The sequence below is a fragment of the Erpetoichthys calabaricus genome, chromosome 3 (assembly GCF_900747795.2).
Source record: "Erpetoichthys calabaricus chromosome 3, fErpCal1.3, whole genome shotgun sequence".
Classification (NCBI taxonomy): Eukaryota; Metazoa; Chordata; class Cladistia; order Polypteriformes; family Polypteridae; genus Erpetoichthys; species Erpetoichthys calabaricus.
Window position 1 is genome coordinate 218,928,532 of NC_041396.2, and position 17,552 is coordinate 218,946,083.

The 17,552-nt window shown below is 36.4% G+C and overlaps 1 protein-coding gene across 1 annotated transcript in view; it reads left to right on the plus strand.

Moving 5' to 3' along the window:
• mcm9 (minichromosome maintenance 9 homologous recombination repair factor) overlaps nucleotides 1-16,702 on the plus strand; it is a 74,441-nt gene extending 57,739 nt beyond the window's left edge. Inside the window, exons 7-13 of the mRNA XM_028797799.2 lie at nucleotides 2,836-2,955; nucleotides 3,843-4,017; nucleotides 8,423-8,625; nucleotides 8,890-9,093; nucleotides 10,554-10,636; nucleotides 11,617-11,762; nucleotides 14,699-16,702. Coding sequence (XP_028653632.1) covers nucleotides 2,836-2,955; nucleotides 3,843-4,017; nucleotides 8,423-8,625; nucleotides 8,890-9,093; nucleotides 10,554-10,636; nucleotides 11,617-11,762; nucleotides 14,699-16,109 — 2,342 coding nt within the window. The 3' untranslated portion in view covers nucleotides 16,110-16,702. The remainder of the gene's footprint in view (nucleotides 1-2,835; nucleotides 2,956-3,842; nucleotides 4,018-8,422; nucleotides 8,626-8,889; nucleotides 9,094-10,553; nucleotides 10,637-11,616; nucleotides 11,763-14,698) is intronic.
• Nucleotides 16,703-17,552: the final 850 nt, after the last annotated feature.

Below are 17,552 nucleotides of genomic sequence, written 5' to 3' on the forward strand. Positions count from 1 at the left end.
TAAAGAGAGAGCTTGCACACTAGTGCAAGAAGAGTCCTATACGTGAAACTGGAACAACTCCCTGCAACATCAGAAACCATCCTTAAAGACTTGATATTGTAAAACTGTTCATCTGTGCCAAGATAAATCGGAACTCTAAATAGCAAGAAAACGGCTAGCCTCGCCTGTGTTCTGTTTGTCTCTCTCATATGTCTTGTGTCCTGTCTTCGTGTCAATATATATGAAGTTATACTTGTGTTTATTAATAAGTAAATTGTACAATATTATTCTGTTACCTTGATGCAAGTCTAAAAGTCAGAAACTGCCTACTACTGAGAAAGGTATGGAGAATGAAATGGGAGCCAAATTACAGTGGAACCTCGGTTTACGAGCATAATTCGTTCCGGAAACATGCTCGTAGTCCAAAGCACTCGTATATCAAAGTGAATTTCCCCATAAGAAATAATGGAAACTCAGATGATTTGTTCCATAACCCAAAACTATTCATATAAAAATGATTAATACAAAATATAAAGTAAAAATACATAAAACAAATTAACCTGCACTTTACCTTTGAAAAGAATCATGGCTGGCATCAGTGAGTTTCTAAACTCTTGTGGGATTGCACCCAACGGGACGACACGCGGAAAAGCGTCCCAAAGCAATCGCAGTCTCCCAGCGCTGTAGCAGTTCGCCATAAAAGCGAATCCGAAAAGATCGCGGACATGCTATAAGCGCCTGCCGTCGATGGGTGATACAAGGAACATTATAAATGTGCAGGGCCCTGCCTGACTGCTGTGTCTGTGTATAAATAACCGCGCTGTTGCTGTTTCAAGCTGAATAAAGCTGGTGTTGCTAACGTACTGAGACTCAGCTTTGTGTTTTAGGGTGCAAAATGGGGACTCGCACGTCACAGCACACACAGACACACGCGAGCGAGCACACACACATACACGCGTGCACACACAGTCACAATGCTAATGCTGTAGTAAACAGTATACGCTCGTATGGATGTTGACTATATGAGTGAGGCACAGCGACTCAGACGGAGAATAGGAGATGATTGCCCACAATCCCGCAGCGAGAGAGAGAGAAGAACCATCAGCTCAGTTGTGATCACATGATGCTCAGCAGACAAAGCGTATACATACTACTTGTACTGTAAGACCTCGCTCGTTTATCAAGTCAAAATCTATTAAAAATTTTTGCTCGTCTTGCAAAACACTCGTAAACCAAGTTACTCGCAAACCGAGGTTCCACTGTATTTAATTACTGGATTTGCCAAAAGCAAAATTGATAATTACTGAAGTATAATTCTCTTCCTCTTCCTACGTAATTTTGCCATTCTTGAGGGTGGACAAGTTCAAAGCCCTTCCTTATTTTCCCTACACTGACGTTGTGTTTGACCTGTGTGTGGCATGTGACCATAAGATTTCTGAAAATGGGCATTGGCTGAAGTGTTGGTGATAGTTCAAGTTGATCTTATTTATGACCTTTAAAGATTTATAGACTGTCATATTTGTATTCATGTAATATATTTATGTGCATTGTGTTTTAATATGCATATGTAATCTTATACATTTTATTTCAGCACTTATATTTTTTCGCAATGGATTATTATACCAAATCTTGTTACATTCTTTAAATTCCACTAGAATTACCAGAGCCTACGAAAAAACTCGTAGATTCGGCCTACCTTAACTTGCTTCTTAAATCCATTCACACCTCTCCGCCAGCGTCTTTTGTCCTCTAAATGTGCTGATAAAGACAAGCTACCAGCCGGCTATTTCATCCCCCCACTGACTTAGAACATGCACGAACTTCTCCCAGAGTTTTAGAGTGGAAATAATAGATTGTTATTTGGAACACACGCATTTCATGTGTGTTCCGTTTCTACAGTAATCTGTGTAAATACATTGTTAAAACAGAAACCTTTTCATATTCTAGTAATGTTACACATGAAAATATAACAATCTCATTAACTGACAGTGCATACCAATTTATAAATTTTATGTCCGTTTGAGGTTAAAAAGAAAAAAGTACCTAACACTTTATCCCTAGCAGGGAATCGAACTCAGGTCTGTGAGTCACGGCAAAGCTGCCGCGCTCTGAGAGGCAGGTCTTAGCACGCTACGCCACGGAAACTGTCATATCATCCTTGAACCTTTTGTGAAAGTGTTTATTTGATCTTTGGAACTCGGGTTTTACACATTCTATAGTTTATGCCTACATTTTGTAACATTTATTACTAGAATATGAAAAGGTTTCTGTTTTAACAATGTGTTTACACAGATTACTGTAGAAACGGAACACACATGAAATGCGTGTGTTCCAAATAACGATCTATTATTTCCACTCTAAAACTCCACTTCACTCCCAGATAATCAATCAAGGCATGAGCTGGGAGAAGTTCGTGCACGTTTGGTGTGGGGATGGAATAGCCGGCTGCTGGCAGCTTGTCTTTATCAGCACATTTAGAGGACAAAAGACGCTGGCGGAGAGGTGTGAACGGATTTAAGAAGCGATTTAAGGTGGGCCGGATCTACGAGTTTTTTCGTAGGCTCTGGTAATTCTAGTGTTAAGTCTTAAGTTATAAGTCACGAGAAGATGCTTTGCATTTTGTAAAAACTGATTAATGTTATAGGTTAGTGTTGCTTAATTTGTTGAAAGGTGTTATGAACTACTGCATATACAAAATATTCAAAGGAAATGGAGCCTATGAGAAAATGCAATTGTTAATGTCAGCCTGCAGCCCACATTTGCAAATTGTTCTTAGTCTCCTATTTTCAACATTAACATGATTATCCACTTAATGTTAAGTAGCATATGTTGAAATATGTACATTTAAATTTTTAGGTGAGCCACACCTTTTACTAGTTGGAGATCCTGGGACTGGGAAGTCACAGTTTTTGAAGTATGCAGCAAAAATTACTCCACGATCTGTGCTTACGGCTGGGATTGGCTCCACAAGTGCAGGTATCTTGTTTACTAATGTATTCTAATTATGTATTTTTTTGTATAATCTTGTCTATTATCTTTCTGGGAATCTTTATGCATCTGATGTATTTTAATATAATTTCATTTGAGTTCAGTCCAAGATTTTCATAATTACTGACATACCATTGAAAGTCTGTGCTATTGGTACATTTTAATTTTTTTCATAAGGAGTTTTGTGTATATAATGATCACATCAGAGATTAATTATGCACAGTACAGTAAAATTACTTTTAACTGTAACTTATAAAGCAGCAAAACCAGCTTTGGAGAAAGAAAAATTGAGCAAATTGTTTTTATAGATGTGTGTAAATATGGTTAAAGTGGCATATTAAATCAGATATTTCAAATGTCATATAGTAACTTTGAATGTTCATTTTTGTCTTTTTTGTATTGAGACAAAACCAAATTCAAGAAGCATAATGTTATCCTTCCTGTTTATCTATCCTGTTGTTTAATCTGCCAGCAGGTTCCTAAGTTAGTCAGTAATGTAAGGTTTGGAAGCATAAATAGTCATTTATGTATTGCGCATGTAATTTTTTATCTGATACTTGTAAATCAAATTTTAAAATACAAGTATAAGATGATACAAATGACTGTTTTTATTATCTTCAGTTTACTCTTTATGTACGTAATTTATAAATTGCTCATATGGTTAAAAAAAAAAAAAAAATCCGTATTGTTTGTTGAACCCATTGTGATGTCTGCATTGCATGAAGATAAAACATCTTTTACCAGTTAGAGGATTTATATGGCTGAAAATATTTTTAGTTACTAGTGTTTAATGTGTGGAAGATATGTTTCTTGTTAAGCCAATGAGGAGGAAATGGAGACAACTTAACATCTAATATCATGCATTATAATTGTAGGGTTGACTGTTGCTGCTGTGAAGGACTCTGGTGAATGGAACCTGGAAGCTGGTGCTCTGGTCCTGTCTGATGGAGGTTTGTGTTGCATTGATGAGTTCAACAGCATCAAAGCTCATGATAGAACATGTATTCATGAAGCAATGGAACAGCAGACCATCAGCATAGCCAAGGCCGGGTTAGTATACTGTATTCTATACCTGGCCCTGATAGTGTAAATATTAGCATTTATGAGCTAGCACATACAAAATAATTCTTTTGGATAGGTCAGTGATTGCTTATTATAACATTTGTATAACTAATCGACTAAATAATTTTTTTTGCAATTGAGAACCATATATTTTACCACTGGAAAATTAACTGCATAGGCTGTAAAGTAGTAGGAGATAATGGGTTGATTAAGAAAAAAAAGACACTTCAAAGAATCACTCACTCATATTTCTCCATTTTATATTAATAACAAGTGTTCAAAAGTTTGTCAAAACAAAAGAGGAAGATGAGTATAAAGAAATGTCCGTTGAGGTTAACTTCTTTGTTGTCTGCCCCTCAATCCTGCTCTGGATAAGTGTGTTGAGAAGATAGATAGATGGGTGGATGTTAAATATTAAAGGGTTTATTCTTGACTTGGCTGGAGGCTGTATCCATTATATGAGATGGGTATTCTGTGCTGATAAAATACTTGCCATTCTGAGTGCTTCATTGTAAAATCCCATTTCTTTGCTATACAGGATTGGAGTAATTATTAAAAGCAAAAATTGAAGTTTTTAGTGTATCTAGGATAGAAAGAACTGTCGGGGAGATAACTGCAGGAGTTTGAGTTTGTAATAAACCCAAGTTGAACACATTACTCATTTAGTAACTTGGCTACTCTGACTTTGTCTTCAATGTCGCCTTATGTCCAGAGTTTTCGACGTACTTTTAAAATTGTTAGTTTCAGAAGTTTGTTAATCTAAAATGTGATGTTTCCTTGAGTTATAGCAACAGCTAAAATCCTTTTCACCATTCTAAGACCTCCTGAATGTTCATTGAGCATTGTATTATAATACAACCAATCAGGCAAGAAATAAATAAATAAAACAAACAAAATGAATGAGTACATTCGGGGTGGGGGAATCATTGAATTGCCTGATGGCAGTGGGCAGAGAATACCCCCAGAGGCGCTTCTTAGCACACAGGGGTGGAATGAACCTGTGGCTAAAAGTGTTCCAAGAGAGTGCCTCCTGGACAAGATAGAGGGTATTTTTCATGATGACATCCAATTTTGCCATCATCCTCTTTTCTGCAACAGGTTCCCTTGTATCCAGGGTTCACCCTGTGATGGTGCAAGCTTTCCTAAAAGGTTTATCCAGGCATTGTACCTCTTTTGAACTCTAGTTGCTTCCCCAAAAGACTGAACAACACATTGGCTACTAGATAGATAGATAGATAGATAGATAGATACTTTATTAATCCCAATGGGAAATTCACATTCTTCAGCAGCAGCATACTGATACAATAAATAATTTTAAATTAAAGAATGATAATAATGCAGGTGAAAAACAGACAATAACTATGTATAATGTTGAATGTTAACGTTTACCCCCCCCCCCCCCCCCCCGGGTGGAATTAAAGAGTCGCATAGTTTGGAGGAGAAACGATCTCCTCAATCTGTCAGTGGAGCAGGACAGTGACAGCAGTCTGTCACTGAAGCTGCTCTTCTGTCTGGAGATGATACTATTAAGTGGATTCAGTGGATTCTCCATAATTGATAGGAGCCTGCTGAGCACCCTTCGCTCTGCCACAGATGTTAAACTGTCCAGCTCCATGCCAACAATAGAGCTTGCCTTCCTCACCAGTTTGTCCAGACGTGAGGCGTCTTTCCTCTTAATGCTGCCTCCCCAGCACACCACTGCATAGAAGAGGGCGCTCGCCACAACTGTCTGATAGAACATCTGCAGCATCTTATTGCAGATGTTGAAGGACGCCAGCCTTCTAAGGTAGTATAACCGGCTCTGTCCTTTCTTGCACAGCGCATCAGTATTGGCAGTCCAGTCTAATTTATCATCCAGCTGCACTCCCAGATATTTATAGGTCTGCACACAGTCACCTTTGATGATCACTGGGTCTATGAGGGGTCTGGGCCTCCTAAAATCCACCACCAGCTCTTTGGTTTTGCTGGTGTTCAGGTGTAGGTGGTTTGAGTCGCACCATTTAACAAAGTCATTGATTAGGTCCCTATACTCCTCCTCCAGCCCATTCCTGATGCAGCCCACGATAGCAGTGTCATCAGCGAACTTTTGCACATGGCAGGACTCCGAGTTGTATTGGAAGTCTGATGTATATAGGCTGAACAGGACCGGAGAAAGTACAGTACCCTGTGGCGCTCCTGTGTTGCTGACCACAATGTCAGACGTGCAGTTCCCAAGACGCACATACTGAGGTCTGTCTTTAAGATAGTCCACGATCCATGCCACTAGGTATGAATCTAATCCCATCTCTATGAACTGATAGAACATTTTCAGCAGCTAACTGCTTACTTCAAAAGACCAGAGTCTCCTTACGAAGCACCTGAGTCTCATTAGGAGACTATATGGTTAGGAGCATGTGCCGCACCCACCACACAATGAACCACCAGGATTGGGACCCGAGTGCAGTGGGTGACACATTGGCACCACACTGGAAGAAGACGACATATACAAAAAATAATCATGCACTTGTCAGTAAAAGTGTTGAGTAACTTTACTACCTTTGGATAAAATTTGTCCTTTAATGCAACAGCGTGCTAAGAGTCTTGTGCTGTTTACTACCCAAATGAAGGAGAGAGAAGAATGACTATGTAGAATGGGTAAAGTCCAGCACCAGTTGCACTTTACAACAGAGTTAATAGTCTTTTTAAAGCTTGCAGAACCACAGATGCTGTCAGCTAGATATTAAAAATGTCTTCAACAGTAGAATTGAACTGTATACTGAAATTCCATCTAGACTGGATGCCTTATGGGCTCGTTTAAAAATCCTCCTTATGCAATCCACAGAAACATAAGAACTAATTGTGAGGTGCTGGAGGCAATTGCGCAGAAAACAGTTTTTTTCTTATGACCAATCAATATATAAAGTATTAAGCTGATCAGAGAGACAAATGTTAGTACAATTCAGTAGGCTTTGATTTGTAAACTGTAAACTTTTGTAGATATGTACAGTAATCCCTCGCTACTTCGCGGTTCACTTTTCGCGGATTCACGACTTCGCGGGTTTTTAAATACAAGTGATTGCCCACCTATCGCGGAAGTTATGTTCCAGACCCATCAGCAACAAGAGAAAATCCGCGATATAGAAAGACCATATAAATAAACATTTTTATAGTTTAAGCCTTAAAATTCCCATCCCACATGCTTTAAACACATGTAAACTTATAAAACACACTTTGTTAACACATATGATATGTGGATGTCGGGCTAAGGATATGAGTAACATCTCACTATTATAAAACATTTTAACTTCACGCAAGACAAGACAGTGAGACAGGAAAATTGGTGATGTACAGGCTTTTAAATTATTGACACGCAGAGCGACAAGCAGCACAAAGCCAGCACAAAGTCCACTTCTCCTTAGCGTTCATTCAGCTCCCCACCCCCTTGACAATGCGAAGTGGCAGGAGCGTACTGCGCTTCCGGGGAGGGGGGGTTTGAGCGAAGGTGCGTTCAGCTCTCACACACCCACACACACACACACACACACACACACACGCACACACTCCTCGCGCAGAGCGACAAGCAGGCATTTTGGCAGAAGCAGCACAAAGTCCATTTCTGCTCAGCGTGAGTTCAGCTGCCCCCCTTCACAAAGCGAGTGCAGACACATTGACGTCTGATCGCTGCGTGCAGTGTGAATGTAGAAAGTGTTTAAGAGCATAGGAAGTGTTTATAAGAGCGTGGGAAAGGTTAACAAGAGAGTGAGAAAGGTTTATAAGAGTGTGGGAAGGGTTTATAAAGCCTTAAAATATGTATAAATAATAAAATAAATATAGGTCGCTACTTCGCGGATTTTCACCTATTGTGGGGGGCTCTGGAACGTAACCCCCGCGATAGGTGAGGGATTACTGTATACTTTTATATACTTTATATTTTGTTAATATATATTTTATATTTACACCTTTACTACAATATTTATCCATCCATTCTCAATTCCTGCTTTGTCTAATTTGGGGTCTCCTTGAGCTTAGCTCAGAAGAATTGGGTGCAAGATAGGCTGATATTCTGCTGAAGGTTGTTTTCTATTACAGAGTACAATCACATACGAACCCACAAAACTTACACTGGGCCTGTTTTAAGCTGTCAGTTAACGTAACATATACATTTTGTAATGTAGGTGAAAAACTGGGGCACCCAGAATATACTCTGACATTGTGAGAATGTTGTGTACAGATACTGACACAGGATTCAGACCCAGTTTCTTGAGTCTATAAGGTATATAGGTAAATACGTTTTGGAAATTGGATGGATGTATGAATGTTTGATTGTGCGTGTATGTTTTTATCATAATTTTATTTTTATTTTTTGCTGCTGAATGTAATTAGGATTGAAGATTTTATCATTTTGTCCATTTAGCATTGTCTGCAAACTCAGTACAAGGACATCTGTTTTAGCAGCAACCAACCCTAAAGGCCAGTATGACCCCGATATACCTGTCTCTGTGAATGTTGCCTTGGCTAGTCCACTACTAAGCCGCTTCGACCTGGTACTGGTCCTTTTGGACACAAAAAATGAAGAGTGGGACCGTATTATCTCATCTTTCATATTGGATAACAAAGGTAGACATTATCTACTTATGAGATTTCCTTGTAAAAAATATTCTTTTCACATTATGAATTATAGTTTGGCATTTACACTTTAAATGATTGACTTGGATGAAAGTGAAAATAATTTTATAAGAGAATTATTTGTAAAAAATGCCACATTCATTTTATAAATTAACCAATTCATTTTTACAATTTTTTAATCTTCAATGGTTATAAAATATCTTGTAGTGTCAAATTTGAATGTTTGTGTTCATGTTGACTTCTTTCACTCTGCAGGTGTTCCTAGCGAATCTAATAAATTTTGGAGTTTGGAAAAGATGAAAACCTATTTCTGCCTTGTTAAGACTTTACATCCCACAATGACAGATGAAGCAAGTGAAGTTTTAATTCGTTATTACCAGCTACAGCGACAGAGTGACAACCGTAGTGCTGCCCGAACTACTGTTCGGATGTTGGAAAGCCTTGGACGCTTGGCTGAAGGTTGACGCATCATTTCCATTTTCTGTTTTACTTGAAGTCAAAGCAGTCAGAATTGTGCCATGCCAAAATATTCAAACCTTGAAAATGTTTAGGTACTGCTTTGAGAACAAAAAATATTTGCACATCTGTTTCACTCTATTTCTATTGCAGATATTCATGTTCAATAAGAAAAGTATTAAGGTTAAAGTGAGTTATTTGTCAACAGATATCAAAAACTGAAATATGCCACTTGCCTACATATTTGCTATTCAGTCACCTGTACTTTGGTAGGTTTGAGTTATCCCATGTAAAGAATTTACCACACCAAGGGGCATAATTGCCTTGCCTATGCACAACTACTTTAACTGTCATATTTACTGTATAAAATACTAAGCTGTTTAGGAATCACTAGTCACAAAATAAATCTCATGGAAAGGAACATTCTGATGGCTAAACGTAATAATTCTTCCTTAGAATGAGGATGCAACAAGATAGCCTTTTTTTGTTTTTTTTTTTAATCTATTATTTTAAGCAAGTCGTTTAGACAAATAGAACATTTACATGTTCTTATTTGGCTGACGCGATTATCCAGGGTAACTTACAACATTTCTGATAAAATTGGTTACATTTTTTTTTTGGTTTTACAATTGGAGCACAGGTAGATCAAATGACTTGCTACTGACACTGTGTGACCATGAGTAGGATTTGAGTCCACAACCTCAGGGTTTGAAGTCCAAAGATTTAACCACTACATCACACTGCCCACATGTACAGTAGCTTGGAATTAACTGTTTTAGTCAGGCCCAATAGAGTCTCTGTTGAGAATGTGTCTCTGTTGTAAAAAAAAATATTGTCCAGCTTCCAAAAATACAGTTGCTAATGTACAACGTGGGGGATATACAGTACAAGACTACAACACTGTAAAATAAACTAATAGTCCAGTGCCAGCAACTATGGAAATTAACTTAATCCTGAGAATATTTCTTTCATGTATATTCCAATATTTCCAATATTTCATTAGTTTGTGAATAGCTAATATGGTAATCCACAAATCCAGAAATAAATTAAAGATGTGTCAGATTATATTCTAATAAATGTTTGCATGTAAACGGAATCTTTTCTGATTTATAACAAACAAGTTATACCACGGTATTTTATGGCAAAGAACACTTATTCTTTAGGTTTTTTCATTCATTCATCATTCAGCTTCCTAAAGTGCTTACCCAGCATATAAAATTGAAGTTTTTTGTTTTTTTTAACATTATAAAGTAATGTAATTTTCAATATTTGTTTTAGTCTTAAGTGACAAGATCCGTTGTTAAATATGGTTTTGTATCTTTTTTTTCCCCAAAAGAGATTGTCTTTAGTAAATACATATTTTGAATTTGCCTTTTGGAAACTTCATGAAATGGAAAGGCATTACATTTTTTAATAAATAAAGAAACTACTTGATGCTGACACCATATTTTTGTACTTTTCAGCTCATGCACGCTTGATGTTTAGGGAGACAGTACTTCTGGAAGATGCAATTACAGTTGTATCTGTAATGGAATGTTCTATGCAGGTACATTATAGTTCCTGTCGAAAATAACAAAAATATGCAAATATAAAACGTAGCTGCCAAAAAACAATAGTTTATACTTTGTGTAAATTGGTTGATAAATTCTTCTTCAGCTTCAAGTGTGGCAATAGAACAACCGTCTTATTTTTGAATATACAACTGCTCAAAAAATTAACTGAACATGTAATTATCACAGTCTGATAGTCTTCTACGTGTAGTTGGCATGTTGCGTTATTGTCTCATTATCAATTAAGTCAATTAAGTTTCAGGGATATCATTTCCTGTATAACGAAGGCATCAATGCCACTGACTGGGCTGCACATCCTTGTGTAACGGCTGTCTCCTGGTATCTCCTCCATGCATTCAAGACTGTGCTGGGAGATGTTCAAACCTTCTTGTGATGGCACATATGAATGTGCCATCATGGAGGAGCTAGACTACCTGTGCAACCTGAATTGGCTGCATGTACCACCTCATGTTATCAGTAGTGACAAAGACACTAGCAAAATGCAAAATTAGAGAAGAATCTGTCAGGAAGGTTAATGAGAGAGCAATTGTCTGTTACCAACACCTGCAAAATCATTTCATTTTCGGGGGTTGTCTTGCTGTTTCCTCTCCAGTGCACCTTTTATCACTTTGGACCCAAGTAGGTGAAGTTAAATCACAATCACTTATGATAATCTTAATTATCATAAGTGACTTGACTTATTGATAACACTAAAGCTTAATTGATTTGGTGTTAGACTGTGATGATTAAGTGTGCCCTTAATTTTTTTTGGCAGTATATAAAAATGTGCCGAAAAGGTAAATATTTACTATGAATTGTCCTCTCTTAAGATTGCATTTTCAAAATGTGATATTATAGAAACATTTTTATAACTAAGGCTTATTTTAATACTTACAGAAATTTTAAGGAACAATTTCCTGCTGAATGATTAGAGTCATTACATCTGCTAAAATTTTGTTTTTTTGTTTTTTTTTAGGGTGGTGCTCTCCTTGGCAGTGTGAATACCCTGCATACCTCATTCCCTGAAGATCCTCTTGAACAGTATAAAATGCAGTGTGAAATCCTTTTGGAAGGACTAGGGCTTCAACAACTACTAAACAATGAACTTAAAAGGCTTCATCGGTAAGAATGTCAATAAAAAGCAAAATAAAAGTAAAAGCTGATATTGTGTTTCCCACCCTAGACGATGTAAATGCCATTTTCTTTCCCTGTGCAGTCAGAAATTAAATTGTTGCTTACAATCACAATATAATTTTACTGTGTTCTCATATAAATATATGTAATACAAACAAAACTGTGCCATCACTTACTGCATAATAAACACAGTAATACTCATTAGCCTTTTAATTTTTGCCTCCTATTAAAATAGACATCTTTGTTTCACAAACAGAAGACAAATAACCAGGCCAATTTTTATTTATTTATTTTTTTTAAATAAGATGTAATGAAATAGTCCCAACAAACTCACACAACTATAAACATGATACACTTTTAACATGAGTACATGGAATTATTCTTGCCATATCTGGCAATGTAATTAATGGTATAACCCTGTGACAGTCGATTAGTTTGCTAATACAATTTTTTTTAATTAAACTTTTTGGCATGATTGGGACATTTATATCTGACCTTGAAACTGGTGTATGAATGGTAAGGGCACTGTTTAACAAGTTTAGTATAGGTCTTTTTAATTTTTTTTTATTTTTTTTAGTTCATATTCATAAATGCATATTGTTCATCCACCTGAGTTATAGTTAGTAAAGTGTCTACTGCAAAGCAACTTGTAACTTGTCTCCCTGTATTAGTTACAGTATAAATTCTTTAGCTTGGTTTACTTGTGATCAGGGTCACCAGTAGATGTTTTGCTTTTTTTACATGCCATGACCAAGATTTTAATATACGTCAGAATATGTCAAGTTAGAATAGTATTTCTTAATCTGACAGTTATAATTTAAGGTACATCTACTTAATATGTGATAGAAGAAAACAGAAAAAATACTTTAGTGGTGTGTCTTTTCATACCACAGAATATAGACTCAGATTCTACTATAATATTTCTAAACACCCTTGCTACTAGCAGCCATGCTGATCCCCAAGTAAATATGTTAAAAACACGTTGTTTTTTTGGTTTTTTTTTACTATGTTTCTACAATAAATGGTAGGAACAAGTGAGCTCTGCTATGTTATGGGGAGCTGACAAAGGCACAATTCTGAAGGGTGTTAGACCTTTCAAATTGTGTACTGGGAATCAGAGATGCACTGCAACTACCAGAAGAAGTTCTAGTGAGATGGACCTTGTACTTTAAGGTGGCACTACTTACCCCAAAAATAATTCTTGAAATTGCTGTAGAAGTAACAGACACAGGATTTTGAAGGCTGCTCTATCACCGTGCCCTTTACACTTTAAGGTAAAATGTGAGTTGGGAAAAGTTCAGGTGGAAGGGCTATGGCTTGTACAGTCTGTATCATTGAGAAGAAGTCTCTGTTTATTTTTTTATTGCTTTATTTTTTGCCTTGTTCTTTAGATTTTTATCATTTCTCCCATATGTGTTTTGAACCTCATAAACCACTACTGGTTTTATGAAGCTGTTGTCTTTGGTGCTCTTTGTTCCATGTTAGAATGACATACAGAGCTTCTCTCCTTCATAATATAATTAAAAACGACAGCTAATAGCTACTAAACTACAAATCCCAGAGGCAGTAAAAATGCTGTGATTGTAATGAAAGGTGGATTAATTTCAGTTTCAATAGGATTATCAAGTGGTGATTGGTTTATTGGGACAGGCTGCCGAAAGAGGGAATATTCCACCTATTTCCTTATGTAAGGTTTACAAAGACAGCTTCATTTAAAAAAAGAAGTCTTTGGCCTCTGTAGCCTCTGTCACCATCTCCCCTAACTGTAGGTCAATCTGTGTACTATTTATCACTTCATTGTACATCTTGGCCTTTCTATTTTTGTGTTCCCATTTTTATATTGTAGCTTGAACCCCACTGAACCACTTCTCCAGGCAGAATATGCACACCTGGTATTGTCACTTTGATAGAATGTAACGTGTACACGTACCAATAGAAATTAGCAAACGGAACTAGATAAGTGTTAAGGCTAGCAAAAGGTTCTTGGGTAAACCATAAAATGGTTTCTTAAGCCTTTTTGTTTTTTAAATATCAGCAGCTTAGGTGATATTTGTCCCACAATTATTCTGCAAATGTGCTATTTTCAGTACAGTGTCACTGGGCAGTCTGTAAATCCCATCCATTCACAGGGCACAATTTGTCATGTACAAACTTGCCCACTCATTGGTCCAATTTGATCCAATTTAAAGTCATCAGTCAAGTCTAGCATGTCTCAGGGAAAAATTATCTGAAAGAAATGTATACAAGCACACACAAAGCATGTATGCAAGCCCCAAACATGAGGAACTGGAAAAGCCATACATGCTCTGAGAGGAAATGATTCCACCTACCATGGCAAGCATCAATAATCAATCAATCAGTATTTAAATTAAGCTTTTTACAATGATCACAATTACGAAGTACTCTACAAAGCAAAATGGAATATGCAGAAACACTAAGCCTCTGACTGAACCCTTCAAAATCTTGTTATTAAATCACCATAAAGTAGTAAGGGAATAAATGTAAGAGGTGCATACACACGCAGCAATTGAAAATTTCAATACCAGAAAATACCATGTTCTTCCCAGTGGATCTAAAGAGACCTACCGATAAAGTGGCAAGAATTAGGAGCTGAAAGGTGAACGAGTGAAGTTTCAAAATATGTCAAGACACTGAGCAGGCCATTATATCTTACAATGACAGAATCAATAGCATTATGCAGTGTTTTAGTGTGTTTTGTTTGTGCCTTTTAAATTTATTTACGATAAAGCTTAACATAAATTAAATCGTTGTGTAAAAACTGAAAGAATTCTGGTCCCTGATTGCACCAACCATTACACTTGCTTCTTGTGATCGTGTGGTGGTGTAATAAAGTACCCAATTAAAGAGATGTAAAATGAGTGAATTAAATTAATGTTAAAAATAATTTACATATTTTTCTGCAGGTTACAGAATGGCACTCCAAAGAAACAGAAAACGTCATGTGGCAGGGCTACTACTTCATCTAATCAAAGTCTGTCACCTGGAACAGCAGTCCCATTACAGTCTTTAAAATCTACAGACCCCGAAAGTGGTCTTGACTGGTTTAACTGCCTAGATAATGACGCTAAGTTGGATGTCGACAGGCAGTTATCACCAGTACAGAAATTATCCCCATTAAACTGTAATGGAAAACTGTCTACATTTGTACAAGAGAACTGTAAGCATGATCATATAAGTAGGAACAGTTTAATAAGTGAAGAGACTGATTTACCTAATTTGGCTAGAAATTCTCTGAAGGAAAAACTGTTAAAGTGTACAACATCTGAAACCATTATTTCTAAACAACATAATTGTGATTTGAATGATGATCCATCACATTCAGTTGTAGTAGAAAAGGTATCTAAAAGCCTTAAAGTGAAGAGGCAGAAAAAAATGAAACACCTTTCTCCTGGTGATATAATTGAACCAAATAAGAATCCTGACAAATCTATTATTTTGGACATGCCAGATCAAAACCTCGATGAATCTGTTATCTTTCCTCCCACTGAGCAGGTGCCACTTCACAGCACCCCTCTAGCTACAAAAAGACCCAAAACCTTTTCTAAAAAAAGTAACCAAATTCCAATGGATTCTAGTGGTGGGAGTAACAAAGTAGGTGGTGCCAATATTCCTGCTGACCTCAAAGAAAAATTTAAGTCTTTCGTGTTTCAGCAAAAGGAGCGAGTAATTCATTTTGAAAATAATGAACCTTTGTCCATTCCAGCTTCTTTTGAGCAAGAATATATTGAATTACCTGTGTTACATACTGATCTGACATTGAACCAGAATGACGCTGAAAGTAGAAAGCTAAGGAAAAGTGCCACTTGTGAAAGGGAAAACCGATCCACAAGAGAAACTGCTGAGAAAACTAAACAAAATGAGCAGTCAATAGATTGCCCTGGAAAGTTAACAGAAAATAAGGAACATGAATTATCAAACAATGTAGGAAGTAGTAAAGCCACAGAAAGTGGTGGGGTGAATGGACAGAATAACCCAGAAGACGGCTTTGGCAGGCCCAGGGTGGCAGCCACAACACTAGCCAAGTTGGCTAAATTTTCTTTCAGCTCATCTAATGATAGTGAGTCACATAATAAGATATCATCTACTGGACAGACTTCCCTAAATGTAGGAAATTCAGTAGTAAAGTGTCATAGTGACAATCAAAATGAAACCCATTTGGAGTTGACTGGAAATTCTCGAAAAAGGAAGTCATTTGAAAATGCTTTACCAGAAGCAAAATGCATTGTTTCTAAAATGAATTTGTTTTGCTCTTCAGAATATGATGACGACACAATGGATATTGATTGGGAAGAGGAGACGAGAAAAAAAAACTAAGTTGTGATGGACATGCTTCTGTTTAAGAAAGCCATTAAACTTCATACTCTGAAAATTACAAATCTGCTGTTTTAGTATAAATGCTGCTATGCCTAAAATCTACTGTGTATATAAAAGCACGTACTGTAGATTAACAAATAGTATGTACTGTGTTATACATAAATGAATTGCATAGCAAGTAAAAAAATATATAGAATTTTCATATACTACTTATTTTCAGATTGAGTGCATGAAATACTGATGAGTTTTTTTTCCCCACTTTTACTGTTTTATAGTAGGTGAAGAATATGCTGAGTTTTTAATTATTATGACAGACATCCAGTATATTTTTAAAGTGGATTCAGAAATAAGTTTTCAACAAGTAATTTTTGTGTTTGTTACAGGACATTTTTCCTCATCATGAAAAATTAAAGCTGTTTTAATCAAAATTAAAATTAAGAAAATATATTCTTGACTACTCTTGGATGCTTTAGTAAACAAGTCTTCAATTACAATGACCAAGAAGGCTGTTTTTGGTATATTTCATGTATTTTGTATAATAATGAGGTATGGAACTTTCTGTTTAAAGTAGAAGCAATACCTATGCATGCTTGAGCATGCAAGAGTGAAATGAATTCATTCCAAGAGATGTTTTCACCATTTTACAATTTTTTGTGTTCTTCCTTTTGTGAAAATGTGCTCTAAAGCTAAAAAACAAAAATCGGAATGGAACAATATTTTACAAAATATGATAAGGTGTTTTATTACTTGTGTTTTCAGTCAGTATAACAAGATTTAAAACTAGATATTTAATGGAAACTTTTAGTGGAGGCCTGACAACATAGTAATTTTTTTATTATTACACTACTACTCAATGAAAAATACTAAAGAATAATGAATTTTTTTTTGTGATTTAACCCTACAACATTCTCTCTATCTCTCTGTAAGATGTGTTCCTTACAGTCTATTAGTGTGCAGTTAGGGTAATCTTTTATATTGATACTTATAATAATAATAATAATGATATGTTTTATTTATGTAGCGCCTTTCATACACTTTACAATTCAATACACACATTAACAAGACAGTAGAAATTACATACACAAAAAAGAATAATGCTCATTGAAAAGATGTGTTTTTAACAAGAGTTTCATATTAATAATAGATTTTTCCTCGCGAAGGCTGAGAGGGAGAGAATTCCAAATTTTAGGGGCTATCACTCTGAAAGCTCTGCCACCCATAGTTACTAACCTCTATGTAGGTACAGTGAGTAACTTGGCGTCCGATGATCGTAATGCACGGGCAGGAGTGTAAGGAAGCAGCAGCTCCGACAGATAATGAGGGGCTAACCCATGAAGGGTTTTAAAGGTGAGAAGAATAATTTTATATTTGATTCTTGAAGTAACTAGTAAACAATGTAAATCATAGAGGACAGGAGAGATGTGAGCAGATTTTTTAGTGTGT